We start from the raw sequence: 15,605 nt of genomic DNA on the forward strand, positions 1-15,605 counted from the left end.
CCCATATCGATTGATCACTACTGGCAATGTATGCACATGTGGTACACACCAACGCCAGGACAAGACTGCAGGTGATTTGAGTGTGTAAACAAAGAGTCAACTGTAACGATGCTCCTGATATTGATAAAGAACGAGAACTTGAGTGGGTGTGAGAACTCTGTATGATTTAAAATAGTGTGGAAAGAATGGTCCTGGGTTCAGGTCTATTTTACAGATCCCCTGGAGGAGTGATAGATTTGTAAAGTGATCTTTAATCTGTGAAATATATTTGTTCTAGGTTAAGAACACCAGAGAAGCAGAAACGACTTTCTCAACTTCGTATTTTGACGAGGATAAAGTGAGTCATGGCCATTCTTTAAAGCCCTTACAGATTAGTCATAATAGGCAATCACTAAAAAGGTGGTGACTGATATTACACAAGTAAAAATCAAAGACCAGTCTCTATTACTATCTGTTCTGAGTTGGATTTGAGTTAAAAATCAAAAGTCAAAGTGAACTTTATTGTCATTTAGACAACACACAGCAGTGCACAGCTAAATGAGATTCCGGTTCTCTATTTACATTGAGTCTTTTATTGCTGTGGTTGAGTTTTAAAGCACGATCAAACTTCTTTGAAATAGGTTTTTATATTAAATATTTTCATGTCAAAATTTTTTTCCCACCATTTTGGAACCAGACGCTTGTTCCCTTTCTTTTTGCTGCCCATTCTTCTAAGGTGTGTGTGTGTGTGTGTGTGTGTGTGTTTATGCTTCCTCAGGATGAAGACGAGACAGAGCAGGGACGGACGTACTGCAGTGTGGAGCACGAAAGGAAACAAATGGAGGAGAAAACTGAACAGAGCAGTGAAGCTTCAGTGGAGGAAGAAGAGGAAGAGGAGGAGGGAGAACGCCTGCCTCTATCCATTAGTGAGTTTCCTGGGATCTGATTGGGAAATATGTAATCTGAGCAGTTTACCTCCTGTCTGATATTAGGAAGGGTCTGTACTTCGACTGATGTTTTTGACCAACTTATGGAAACCACAAGAGATGACACATTGTTTTATTTTATTCCTGATTTTTTTAGACCTTGAACCAAAGGCAAAAAGAAAAGTTTTTACCCGAACACTGCTCTGTACATGAGGTCAGCAGCAACTAAGGCCACTTTTTTTCCCCCCTCTGGCATATCACTCTGGCCGCTGAAAATGATCTGACTGTGGTCCAAATATTTTAGTTTTATTTGGCGATCTTATGTTCATGAGAGACCCGGAAAATTTGCACTTAGGACGAAAGAATTATCTTTTTAGGTTTTAATATTCTTTATAGTTTTAATTAATTTTTTTTAACATGGTGTTGATTTGGAATAAAGAATAGGGAGGTTTTGTGAACCAGTCTGGTTCCTTCATTTAAAAAATGAACGTGCTTTGTATGAAACAGACGGATATTTTTTTGTATTTAGATTAAGGTCAAATATGGGTCACATTATATAGACCAGGGGTCGGCAACCTTTACCACTCAAAGAGCCGTTTGGACCCGTTTCACACAGTAAAGAAAACACTGGGAGCCACAAAACCCTTTGAAATTTTACATGAAATAACACTGCGCATAACAGGGTTTTTTTTGCCTTTGTGCTATTTATAAACAAACTATACTGTTACATTTATGAAATCAATGAACGACTGCAGAGAAAATGAAATAAAATTTCTGCATGCAACAAAACAAAAAAGACGTTGGGTTGAAGGTTAAGTAAAATACTCAATGTCTATTTGAGTCCTTGTAGTAAAAACGCCAAACTTAAATTATCCACTGGCAGCAAACAAAAATGCTGTCCTCTCTCTGCGTGCCGTCATTATTTTACTGGCGCCATGCAGTCAGCTGTCAAACAGTTCAAGAAACTGCACATTGGAATATTAAAATATTTTAGATGTTACAAGATCGCCATAATCTTCATAGAATTACATTTTGAAAATTAACAAATCAAAATAAAATATATTTTAATTAGGTACTCATTAATTATTTTCAAAAGCTGAGCCGCATCAGAGGGATCAAAGAGCCGCATGCGGCTCTGGAGCCACAGTTTGCCGACCCCTGATATAGACAGTGTAAACATAAGAAACAAATACTTGATTTGGGCCACTTTTACTTGCTGTGTGAATGTACCCTAAATGACAGTGACACACTGCACCCAGAAGTTCAGCATTCAAAATTAAAGCCAGTTATTATTGGTTACAAAAATGACAAGCTTAAACCTTAAATTATAGAAAAAAGAAATCACAATCGGATGTTTTTCAAAATGTTTCATCCCTGCTGTGCAGTCTCTCCTGGATTTACTTTAATCAGCCTGAAGATGTGAACATTCCCCAAAACACTCAGGAGCTAAAGCCTGCTGTCTTGTTGTCTTCAGATTTGTTACAAAAGGCAACATTTAATATTAATGTGTTACAATGATTTTTGTCTACAGCCTCAGTCTCTAATAAAATCCTGTTCAGTGGTATACATTCTGCTTGTATTTGTGTGTGTGTGTGTGAGGTTTGTCCAAAGCCGAGACCCAGGCCCTGAATAACTATGGCAGTGGGGAGGATGAGAACGAGGTTGAGGAGGTGGAGGAGTTTGAGGCCGGCCCTGTGGAAGTGCAGACTTCACTTCAGGCCTCGGACACGACTGAACAGCCCCAGGTCAGACTCAGGCTTCTGCATCATTTCCCAAGCATTGTCTTTCCTGTTTTATTCACTGTAGGGGAGAATAGAAAACCAGTGGAAACAAATGTGACCAAATATTTCATTTTTTGTTGAAACAAGGAACAGTCAAAATTAATTAGCAAGGTACAGTTGTGTTCAAAATAATAGCAGTCCAATTTGACTAACCAGATAATTACTGTTTTTGGTATAAATTATATTACCACATGACAAAAAATGTAACAGTTGGTGCAGTTGATTCTTAGAAAACCATGCATGCTCTTGAGTGTGTATTTGCATAATTCATTGAAAGGGGTGTGTTCAAAATAATAGCAGCGTGGAGTTCTATTAGTGAGGTCAATTATTCTGTGAGGAAACAGGTGTGAATCAGGTTTCCCTTATTTAAGGGTGAAGCCAGCACATGCTCTACATGCATTTCTCCTTGAAAGCCTGAGAAAAATGGGTCGATAGAGACGTTGTTCAGAAGAACAGCGAGCTTTGATTAAAAAGTTGATTGGAGAGGGTAAAATTTATAAAGAAGTGCAGAAAATAATAGGCTGTTCAGCCAAAATGATCTCCATTGCTTTAAAATGTAGAGGAAAACCAGAAATACATGAAAGAAAACGGAAGACTACCATTCGAATGGATCGAAGAATAGCCAGAATGGCAAAGACTCAGCCAATGATCAACTCCAGGATGATCAAAGACAGTCTCAAGTTACCTGTGAGTACCGTGACAGTCAGAAGACGCCTGTGAAGCTAATCTATTAGCAAGGAGTCCCCGCAAAGTCCCACTGTTAAAAAAAAATAAAATGTACTGAAGTGGATACAATTTGTCCAAGAACACATCAACTGGCCTAAAGGGAAATGGAGAAACATATTGTGGACTGAGGAAAGTAAAATTGTTCTTTTTGGTCCAAGGGCTGCAGACAGTTTGTCAAACGACCCCCAAACTCTGAATTCAAGCCACAGTACACTCTGAAGACAGTGAAGCATGGTAGTGCAAGCATCATGATATGGGCATGTTTCTCTTACTATGGTACTGGGCCTATTTACCGCATACCAGGGATCATGGACCAGTTTGCATATATCAGAATAATTGAACAGGTCATGTTGCCTTACGCTGAAGAGGAAATGCCCTTGAAATGGGTGTTTCAACAAGACAACGACCCTAAACACGCTAGTAAACGAGCAAAATCTTGGTTTCAGTCCAACAAAATTGAGGTTATGGAGTGGCCAGCCCAATCCCTGGACCTTAATCCGATAGAAAACTTGTGGGGTGACATCAACGATGCAGTTTCTGAGGCAAAACTAAGAAATGCAAATGAATTGTGGGATGTAGTAAAAGCATCCTGGGCTGGAATACCAGTTGACAGTTGCCAGAAGTTGGTTGACTCTATGCAACACAGATGTGAAGCAGTTCTAAAAAAACTGGTTATTCAACTAAATATTAGATTAGTGATTCACAGGAATGCTAAATCCTAAAAAAAAAAAGAGTACATGTTTTGACTTAGTAAAGACAAATGCAGATACTGCTATTTTTTTGAACAGCCTAATGTTCATTTTTTGGTATTTTCTGTAAAGTAGTTATATACATTTCTCTTTATGTTTTGATTTGGAAAACCACATGAAATGTTCCTAATGCATGGAAATAAATCTACTATTAAGATGTTGTGCTTAACTAATGTTTTTAAACACACTGCTATTATTTCTCTCACCAAACAATATAGTGCTGGGAGATTTTAATATCCACATGGACAATATCAATAACCCTCTCACTAAAGATTTTACATCGTGCCTCGAGGGTTTTGGATTCCAGCAGTACACTAATGTTCCCACTCACTCTAAGGGACACATCTTGGATCTCATCTGCTGTTCTGGTGTCTCCCCTCTAGACAACACAGTGGATGAACTCCCTTTAACTGACCATTTCCTCCTCTCATTTAATATCAGACTCCCTCTCTCCATCAATAAGCTTCCCCGCCTCATTTCTTTCCGCAATATTAAGGACATTGATTTGGATTCTCTCTCCTCCAGCACCTACTCCCTCATGGACACTCATAACTTAACCACCCCTGATGAGCTGGTTTCACACTACAACACCGGACTTAATTTCTTACTCAACTCCCTCGCTCCGCTAAAAACCAGGTCTGTTACTTTTTCTCGTTCTGCCCCCTGGTTTACGCCGGAACTTCGGCTCATGAAAGCCAAAGGTCGGCAACTTGAGCAACTCCACCAGAAAACTGGTCTAACTGTTCACAAAGACATCTACAATAATCATATGTTACGCTACAAGGACTGTATTACTCAAACCAAATCCAAGGTAACTCCAAATCACTCTTTTCTCTGTATAAGAATATCACCCAAGCTCCGGACTCTCTACCATCTCATCTGTGTTCTACTGCTTTCTGTAATTCACTCATGACATTCTTTGTTGATAAAATCCAGAAGATTCACCAGCATCTCAGTTTACTACCCATCTCCTGTATCAACTCTGAACTTCCTCCTCCTGCTCATTCTTTCTCCTTCTTTCAGCTTCCTTCCACTTCAGAAATCTCAAATATCATCCGTAAGTCAAAGCCATCCACATGTCAGCTGGACCCTCTCCCCACAGTTCTGGTTAAAGCCTGTCTTCCTTCTCTAGTCTCGCTCATCTCTGCCATCATCCACTCCTCTCTTTCCACTGGAACTGTTCCTGCATCATTTAAAACTGCTGTAATTACTCCAATTCTAAAAAAAACCTGGTGCTGATCCTACCAATTTCAATAACTTCCATCCAATCTCAAATTTACCCTTTATCTCCATTCTTGAGAAAATAGTAGCGTCCCAACTTCATATTCATCTTTCTCAAAACAAACTGTATGAACAGTTCCAATCTGGCTTTCGCCCTCTCCATAGCACTGAAACTGCTCTCATAAAAATCACCAATGACCTCCTAATGGCAGCTGATTCTGGTTTACTCTCCATCCTCATCCTACTCGATCTGAGTGCAGCATTTGACACTATCTGTCACACCACCCTCCTCAATAGATTATCCTCCATTGGTATCACCCAGATCCCTCTAAACTGGTTCAAATCGCACCTCTCCAGCCGCACTCAGTATATCCAGCTTAAAACTTTCACGTCTCACACTTCTTCTGTCACTTCAGGTGTGCCCCAGGGTTCTGAGCCTGGGGCCCCTCCTCTTCATCATTTATCTTCTTCCCCTTGGCCATATTTTTCGTAAGTACAACATCAATTTCCACTGTTACGCGGATGACACCCAGCTCTACCTTGCCTGTAAGCCCACTTCCAACCTCCCTCCCCCCCTCCCTTACTGACTGCTTAACGGAAATAAAATCTTGGCTTTCCTCAAACTTACTTAAACTCAACAGCGATAAAACTGAGGTTCTTCTCATTGGTACTAAATCAACATTATCCAAAACTGACAGCTTTTCTCTTAACATTGACAATTGTTCTGTTCACCCCTCCCCACAAGTAGAGAGTCTGGGTGTCATCCTCGACAGTACTCTTTCTTTTCAATCTCACATCAATAACATTACCCGGTCTGCCTACTTTCATCTCCGTAACATCAACCGTCTCCGCCCCTCCCTTACACCCCATACCACTGCCGTCCTTGTCCACAGTCTTGTCACTTCCTGCCTTGATTACTGCACCTCCCTCCTTTTGGGTGTTACCCACAAATCTCTTCATAAGCTTCAACTGGTCCAGAACTCAGCTGCCCGTATCATCACTAGAACCCCCTCCATCCACCACATCACTCCTGTCTTGCAACAGCTCCACTGGCTTCCGGTCAAGTTCCGCACAGATTACAAGATCCTTCTGTTAACATTCAAGGCCATCCACAATCTGTCTCCACCATATCTTTCCAATCTCCTCCATGTTGTAACTCCCTCTCGCACCCTCAGGTCCTCCTCCTCCATTCACTTGACTGTTCCCCCTGCCCGTCTCACTTCCATGGGAAGTAGACCTTTCAGCCGCTCTGCTCCCCAGCTTTGGAACACTCTACCCCCCGACATACGGAACATAAACTCACTCACACAATTCAAGTCTTCACTCAAAACCCACCTGTTCAAGATTGCCTTTCCTTTAAAATGACTCGGTTACATTGTTCATTTTTTTCCAATACTGTATACTTGTGTGTTTTTCGGAATTATTTATGTTTATTGTTTACTCTTTGTAAGGTGTCCTTGAGTGACAGAAAGGCGCCTATGAAATAAAATGTATTATTTTGAACACAACTGTATATGCTCTAGAGCAGGTGTCCTCAAACTTTTTATCAAAGGGTAAGCTCACAGTTTTTCACTCTTTTGGAAGCCTGGATTGCAGCCAGAGAAGAACATCTAAGAAAACAAACTATATACAATGACATAAATATTTTGAAGTTAAAGTGAATGCAAGATGCAATGTTTACAGCACTTTGTCTCATTACAGCAACAGCCTCTCTCACATTTAGGGAAAAAACTGTGTGGGTTCGGGTGTCAGGACTCAGAGTAGAGAACAAGATGTTAACTGTTTGTACCAAAAACATTGGCAAGACACTGATTAGACCGTTGTGTTTTGGTTTTAGTCCAGAATGATTGCTAAGGACAATTCAGTAGTCGCTGGATTGGTATAGAGACGTGCCCATACGGTTCCTACCAAACTCTACTCCCTTGACCAGACAACTTGCAGTATGCTACCATGGTTAAAGAGCCCTTGTTTGAAGACCCCTGCTCTACAGTATCAGAACCGACTCCCGATTGGCACAGCCGCCAGAAACTTTAACAATACTGAGTTTCGTCCCTGGTGACGCTTTAGAGCTCTGAGGCCAGGTGTCCTAGACAGCGCAATTAGTCTTGTTCTCTGGGAAGCCTCCCTGACGAGATTGGCAGCACTAAACTAAACCACCCTGTGGCTAAATATAATGTAGATCATTTAGTATATGGGCAGCATGGTGGCACAGCAGGTAGTGTCGCAGTCACACAGCTCCAGGGACCCGGAGTGGAGTGAGGACTGTGAGGAGTTTGGTGTGTTCTCCCCGTGTCCGCGTAGGTTTCATCCGGGTGCTCCGCTTTCCTCCCACGATCCAAAAACACACATTGGTAGGTGGATTTGCAACTCAAGTGTCCATAGATGTGAGTGAATGTGTGAGTAATTACGGGTAGGCTCCGGACCCACTGCGACCCTGAATTAGATAAGCGGTTTCAGACAATGAATGAATGAATGAATAATATATTATTATATGGCTACAATGATTTTTATAACATGAACCTGTTAGATTTATAGCCTTTTTTTAAATGAAATTCTTCCTCTGAACATGAGTAATAGCCTTGTCTAGAGTACCACCCATTATCAAACCAAAACCTCCAAGTACAACCTCTGTCTCATCACAGAAACATGTCTCTCTTGGTTCTTCTTCCATTCTGATTTAATTACTAATAATAACAGTCAGAACAAAGAAATGAGCATAAACTGAATGTTGTAAACACAATACTACATTTTTGAGAACTTTTTGGAAAATGGTATTAAGTAGTTTGAAAGAAATAAAAGCTAGAAGAGATGTCAATTCAATTTAAGAATTATGCTCTTTAAATATAGGTAGAGAGTGCTGCGAGTAGAGCAGGTGCTCACAACAGGGCTGTTAGTGTTAAACAGTATTTTATGTAAAGAAAGGCCATTTAAAAAAATTTTTTCCCCATTCTGCTGAATGTTTTCTTCTGTTTTGTTTTTACATGGACAGAATTCTTGCTTTGTTTCCTTTTTTACCTCTGAATGTCATCCTTCTCTATTCAGGAACATCATGACCTGATTATTTTAGATATTTAGTTATTAATTTCTTTGCTATTAAGTAATAATCAAATTTTTCAGTGGTACGCATAGCACAGTTTGAGAACCATTGGTACAGTTTTCATGGTGAGAAACATCGGTTTGGAGACTAAAGAATGAATAAAAAATGACGTGTGGAAAAATACAGACGCCTCTGAAAAAAATTTCCTGACTTTGTATTTGTTTCTTTCCTGGCAGCTGCTTTTGTAAAATAAGCTCTTTCAAATAACACACAAATCTCTAAATAGTGCAAAAACTAATACTACTACACCACAGCATTGTGTACTATATAGTATGGAGGGAGATGTTTGAGATTCAGCCCTAGTGTTTTGGCACACCAACACAAAGTATAAACTTACACAGTGATGTAGAGAACTTGCGCAGGCTACAGTGTAGACCCTGGGTTGAGTCAGCTCAGAAGTGTAAATCGGCCTAAATATTATCCGTAGAGATTATCAACCTCCAATGCTACGTACGTGTTCCCTCACAGTGCAATGGAGTGTCATCAGACGGATTGGCCCAGGAGTCCAGTCCTGACCCGGAGAGAGCAGACAGCAGTGAGGGTGCGTTTCCAGCACTTCTCTTTTCTCATCTACTCTGCATTTAAACACTCTCTAAATACATGCAGCAGTACTGTAGTGAGACCCCTTTTCTCTCTTTTTTTAATTTTTATTTATTTATTTATTTTTTATTTTTATTTTTTATTCTTCCTCTGTCTCCTATTCCTTCTTTGACACTACCACAGGTAAAAGCACCAAACCAGAGTCAATAGAGGAGTGGGAGGCTGGAGGTGCAGTAGGAGAGACCAAAGGAGAGAATGACAGAGCTTCTGCAGACACTACTGCCCCCTCAGACCAAGAGAAAGGCCTATCAGCTCAAGAGAGTACTCAGGGGTCCACCAGCCCTCAGACAGACTCTCCAGTCATGGTTAATGCTGATGTATGTGCATCTCTCTCTCGCTCTTGCTCGCTCTAATAGTAAAAGCTTAACAGACACTTCAGATTTTTGTGCACTTTACATTTACCACATTTAGCAGATGCTCATATAGAGAGTGACTAACAAAAGTACTTAATGTTCAGACAGAATGTGTATCCTAGCTAGTACAAGTTTGAGTTGAAACTCCCCTTGAGCCAAGACACTGCCAGAACAAGGGCTAGTGCTGATACCTAGAAAGAACAAAACATTGTATATGTGTAATACAGATGATCTAGTCAGTGCTGTACCTAAAAAGGAAAGGAAAACTTGAATATAAACCTAATATATGAATTATTATTAATAATTCTGGGAGAGTTCCTTGCAAAATCTGAGAGCAGTGATGCTAGATGCTGAACTCTTTGTGTAGGCCTGTTTGGTTGCAATGCAGTGAGTAAAATCTGTTTATTTTTATCACAGGAAGTGGGGTCTGGAAACACCAGTCAGAAATCTGATGAGGAGGACTTTGTGAAGGTTGAAGACCTCCCTCTGCAACTCTCTGTTATGTGTGAGGTAAGAAGGGGCGTATAGATAGTAAATGACCCTGAAAATTCCAGCAGCCTCATGAGCGTGCGAGTGAAAACCCTGGTGTGTGTTTTGTTTTGTTTTGTTTTTAGGAGGAGCTGCGTAAGCGAATCACTGCTGAACAAAGGAACAACAGCCTCTCTGCGGAGATCCTGAGTGAGGCTGGCGAGGGGTTGACAGAACTGGTGGGCAGTGCACACTCTCTAAAAGAGCCTGGTAAATATTCACAACTGTTTAACTCCCACTGGGACCCTGAACTGTATAAGCAGTTACAGATAATGATTGAATGAATGTTTAACTCCCCCATACTTCACCCCAGTGACAAAACAGATCCGTATTCACAGGGAGAAGCAAGGGGATTTAAGGCTGACGAATAGAGACTGAAATCATGTTGATGTTGTATTAATGTTTCAGGGAGACGTCTCTGATGAAGTTTTTCTTACTGATAAAACTCTCTCATATTTGGAAGACTTTTAAATTGCTGCTGCACTAGGTTGTTTGTAGTGTGTCATGTTTTCTACAAACCCAGATCATTGCATGGGTTAACTTCTATAAAACAAAAATTTTACTGATGTGAGTATTAATAAGGGGTGTCCACACACACTTGCCTGTACGGTTGGCAGGAATGCTCACTCCAGGGCCGAGGGCTGTGGTCAGAGTGTCTGCACAGTTGTCAGAAAGCACAAACCGCTGAGACGCAGGTAGAGTAATCTGATTGGCTGGTGGTTGCTATGCCAACATACATTTTCATAATATACAAGAAAACTCATATGAAGTGTGCAGCAGCTGCTCATTTTCTGTCGTCCAAATACACCATGTACTTTATTTATTAATAATGATGTATGTGTGCCTGTAAAGCACTTTGAATTGCCATTTTGCATTAAATGTGCTCTCTAAATGAACTTGTATTTTCTTGCCTTTTCACCTGTTAAATAAATTCCACCTACACTTTAATTCAATCTCAACGGACTTATTTCTGGTTCTAGAGTCTGTTCTCTGACACGTTTCTTTCTTTCTACAGAAACCGTGGGAGCGCAGAGCGCCTGAGAAGGGGCATTTATAAGCACCGCGCCACAGAGCCATCATCTCTGCTATTTATCCACATGTGATTTTCTTCCCTGAGATGTTTCTTAGATTTTGTTCATCCTCCTCTTCTCCAGCGTTGTTGTTGAAGCCAATCTCAGTGGCTCCCCCAGCAAAGGCTCTGTTCATTAGTTGATTTCAAGTTGTCTGTTTTAGAGAGGTTGTGGAAGCGCAGTGCTTTCTCTGTCTGTAGTTTCTCAGTCTGCGCTCTAGTTTTCCCTCTTCCTTTAAAGCCAAGCTACACACTGGAGACTCTCTCTCTCTCTCTCGCTCGCTCGCTCGCTCTCAGAGCACGACCTGTTAAACAACATAAACTTGTTCTTCCTCGGCCCTCTTTGTTTTTCATTTAGGTTTGGTTTTTTTAACTCTGTGCCTGAATATATGGCTCCCCACAGCCTCCTCCTGATGCACTTTGGCCCCCTTGAAAATCAGGGGATGAATATCGAGGCTCAAGGCGAACAGACATTAAGGAAATGCAATCTGAGTTAAAATCTGCTGTGAGTAAATTGGGAACTAAAAACTAGTTTTAGAGAGGTATCCTGAGCACTGATCTCACTATCTCTCTCTCTGTCTTTCTATATCTCTATCCCCTGGGGGTGATATTTTGGCCTTAATTCTAGCGTTGAGCGTTCTCTCTTCATTTTTATCTGTTCTCTCATACTGTATTTTAGCGTTAGTCTTCTCAGTGCTTTTTGATTGTTTGATTTTTCATGTGATTCTTAAATGTTTCTGTCGAAGTTTCAAGGAAATCAATAAACTGTTAATTTTTACCTTTTCCCTCTGAAGCCTGAGAGAGCGTCATTATTTCATTCAAAGTTTATTCAAACTTTCATCATAATTCAGTGGTGTAATTGTTTAAAAAAATACTAAATGAGATTTGTTTACATGCTAGCCATTTAATTAATGCAGAACTTTTGAAAGTATTCCTCTTCCAATTTTCAGAGGCATGGTGAAAGTGGTGCTCAGAATGTGTTTCAGACTTTTTATTTTTAAAATAAACTGAATTAAAGATTAGGTTTGCCCAGACTTAGTGGAAAGAAGCCCTTATACAGATGCATCTCAATAGATTCGAATATCAACAAAAGATTGAATTAGTTCAGTAAAGCAATTCAAAATGTGAAATTCATACATAGATGCATTTACAGACAGTGATCTGTTTCAAGCCTTTATTTATTTTAAAAGTTGATTATTATGGCTTACAGCCAATGAAAACCCAAAAATCAATATCTTAGAATATTGACCCAAAACACCTGCAAATATTCCTAAGCCTCTAATATGGTCCCTTCCATATAGTCTATGGCAAGCTGTTTTAAGATTAAATTGCTTTCGTCTGACTATCTTTAATTAAATATTGGATATCTACAACAGTTTTGACTAGTGACAATTCAATTTTGACTAGTCAGAATCACAATTTAAGATGTACTGTTCTTACTAGTCAGACTGTAAATGCAGATATTTTGAGTAGTCAAAATGTCTTTTAAGATATCGCAGCGATTTCGTTTTCTGATGAGTAATAAATCCTGAATTAGTATTACAAATATCTTAAATTTAAATTCGACTGTTCAAAAATGAAGTAATTGCATTCTGTCGCCAATAGATGGCAACATATGAACATGACTTCCATAACGTGGAAATGTTACAAGTTTAGCTTAGTTTCGTTGACATTATCTCTATGAAGCAAGAACAAAAGGGCAATATTTTAGAAACAAGCTCCAAAAAGCAACCCACGGATACAAGTATTTGTAAGTGACTTTACAGAAAATGTAAAACCAAAGTCCACTATAATATGCAGACCTGACGACTTTTACATGACGCTAAAATGGGCTATGTAAGTCAGCTACATTTTTCACTAGTCAGAATAATAATTTAAGATATCTACAATCACATTCGGACTAGTCAGAACTATCATTTAAGATATCAGAAGTACAAAAGGGGAATAAGTTCAAGATATCTGTAATGTATTTGTAGATGCCTTAAAATGAATTCTGACTAGTCATAAATACAGTTTTGGATATCTAAGTTTTTACTAGTCATTACTTTCATTCAAGATATCTATTTAATTTCAGATATCTACAATTTAGTTTCAGATATTTTAAAATATATTTAAGATACCCTTAATATAGAGGGAATTTAAGATCTCTTTAAGTGGAATTATGACTATTTAGAACAAAAGGCATAAATTAAATTGAAGCTTCCATTGAACTCAGTTGTAAATTTGACGTCATTTACACTAGTCCAAATGTAATTAAAGATATCACACATTGTTACAGTCAAAATATAATTAGAGATATCTTAATTTTGAATCATGTCTGGTCATAAATGAATTGCAGATGTCTGTAATGTAAATCCATTCGCACAATTTAATATTAAAACAGCTTGCCCCCTTCTAGTGTCCACTCTCCACTCCAACAATGCTGTAAATCTTTCAGTAGCTAGGTGCTTGGTTTTAGAAATGTTCAAAAACAAGTAATGAACTAATCGTATAGTTTTATAGTTATTATTGTAAACAAAGACATTGATATGAAGCACCAAAGCTTCTCAAGACTTCCAATAACAAGGGTTTGTATTTTGGGCTTTCCTGTTTTTGAAATGCGAGACAAACCTATGTGACAATGGCTATATTGCTAATGGCAGCTAAAAAAGGCTTGCGTAGGTTTTTTTTTATTTTTATAATATTACAACTGTCATTTTAATACTACATCACAGTTACTATTAAATGACAAAAAAGGGAGATTTTTTAATTACAATTATATGTCACACAGAAAAATGGAGCGCCATCTAGGGATGTGTTGGAGTGCCAGAACCAATCATCCAATATCAGCACCTTTTCCCACTCTGGCTGTCTTGTCTGCCATTTGATTCTTCCAGCAGTTTTCCTACAACTACTACAGCCTCCCCTGTGAACTAGAAGCTGAAGGAGAAAGAACTTGTCGCAGTGTATTATTTTTGATGCGTGGAAGAAAGACTGGAGACAGTGGGTGCACTCTTCAAACCTTTAATGGACAGAGATCTCTGGAGATGACACTTCACAGCGCAGTGCGAGTGAGATCTAACAGGCAGTTGTTACACACACACATATATCCTCCTTCAACTTCCTCTATAGATAAGGTGTAATTTTCAATATTTTAGTTAATGATGTCAGCATATTTTCTGCTCAGTACGTTATTCCTGTTTACCATTTTTGTCAACCGTTTGGACATAATCTCTGTAGTCATACGGTGGCCTTTGGGGGTTTCCTATTTTCACCTTGTGACTGGGTTCATGTCCTTTTGATATAAGAATTGACCTTTCCTAAACAAGCAAGCATGATATGTATATTCTTTGGCAGCAAAGCAATCTACTTATTCAAAATAACTATATAATTCCAACAAACTCCTGATTAATGTGGCCTGAAGTGTTGGATGAGTGTCTAAAACATTCTGAAAGTTATTAACCCTCCATTAATGATCTTTCTTGTTTTAGAAATCAGCACCCAAGTGTGTCAACATCAACAGTGAAAAAGAGCAGCTCGAAACCAGCCTCCAACTCCTGAACTTGGAAAAAAGCAGTTAAACACAACTACAACAAGCTTCAAAAACAACTTGCAGAGTTACGGACGCAGATGCGAAGCTCAATGAAAATCTGTGAAGAACAACAAACAGAGGTATGTTAAAGCAACACTAGGATGTACTTTTACCAGACAATTACAGCCTCAGAATTACTGTGGTACTCCACTGAGCTTCAGTAGGGAAAATGGAGCCTCTATCTTAGCTATTCTGGGCTCAGCACTGCAGCATAATATTTGGAGGAGGGTAGGAAGGAGTTCACCCCTCTGTGGTCTGAGGGCCATTGCTATGTTGAAAGGCTGCATATTTGCCCCATGTGGAGGAGAAGGGAAGGCTCCAGTATGTATTACGAAAGACCTGGGGCAAGTAAAGAGAGCAAGGGTCATACGTCGATCACCGATCAGCCAAAACATTAGAACCATCTCATAATTTCTTTTAGAGATTCACACAGGCACTGGACCAGCAGCTGTGCATCGGACTGAGTAAGATCAACTCCACCTGGACCTGGGTGGAATGGTGCTCCCTGTTTTGAGGTGTCGGGGATTGTGGCTGTGTTGAAATAAAGTCTGAAGTGAAAATAGCGATTTACAGGCTTTATAGACTTGTTTTGTGACTGTCAGATCTCAGGATCTCCTTCTTAATAATCCATAATGGTAACTGTGGTTGAAATTGATGTTAAAACCATGTGCCATGAACAGTTAAAAGAATTTAAAAATAATAATGAATGATTCCTCCATTGTTCATTTTTTTTTCATGTTTGGTCAAAAAGGTGTAGTAGTAGTTTATGCCTTTGTTTTTTGAGAAGAACATCAGACATATACTTTAATACCAGAGCAAGTTGTGAAAACTGGTGTTTTTGATTATCCGTGCAAGGCCAGCTTTGTGTAACACCAGTCCTAAGAAGTAAGTCCACCTTAAAACCTTCTTCATCTCCAGCTGTGTTGTGTTGCTCTCGAATAATAAAATACTGCGGCAGTGCCTTAAAGCAAAGTTAGGTAGTATTTGTACCTTAAAATGACATCT

General features: G+C 39.4%; 1 protein-coding gene across 6 annotated transcripts in view; it reads left to right on the forward strand.

Annotated features, from left to right (window-relative positions):
• The window catches only part of pcm1 (pericentriolar material 1), a 40,377-nt gene extending 28,563 nt beyond the window's left edge, over nucleotides 1-11,814 (forward strand). For all 6 annotated transcript variants that reach the window (XM_066659764.1, XM_066659763.1, XM_066659767.1 and 3 more), the window contains 8 exons: nucleotides 278-337; nucleotides 758-905; nucleotides 2,505-2,650; nucleotides 8,948-9,020; nucleotides 9,203-9,396; nucleotides 9,850-9,942; nucleotides 10,047-10,170; nucleotides 10,976-11,814. In XM_066659764.1, coding sequence (XP_066515861.1) covers nucleotides 278-337; nucleotides 758-905; nucleotides 2,505-2,650; nucleotides 8,948-9,020; nucleotides 9,203-9,396; nucleotides 9,850-9,942; nucleotides 10,047-10,170; nucleotides 10,976-11,001 — 864 coding nt within the window. In that variant the 3' untranslated portion in view covers nucleotides 11,002-11,814. The remainder of the gene's footprint in view (nucleotides 1-277; nucleotides 338-757; nucleotides 906-2,504; nucleotides 2,651-8,947; nucleotides 9,021-9,202; nucleotides 9,397-9,849; nucleotides 9,943-10,046; nucleotides 10,171-10,975) is intronic.
• Nucleotides 11,815-15,605: the final 3,791 nt, after the last annotated feature.

Source organism: Hoplias malabaricus, chromosome 2, assembly GCF_029633855.1.
Source record: "Hoplias malabaricus isolate fHopMal1 chromosome 2, fHopMal1.hap1, whole genome shotgun sequence".
NCBI lineage: Eukaryota > Metazoa > Chordata > Actinopteri > Characiformes > Erythrinidae > Hoplias > Hoplias malabaricus.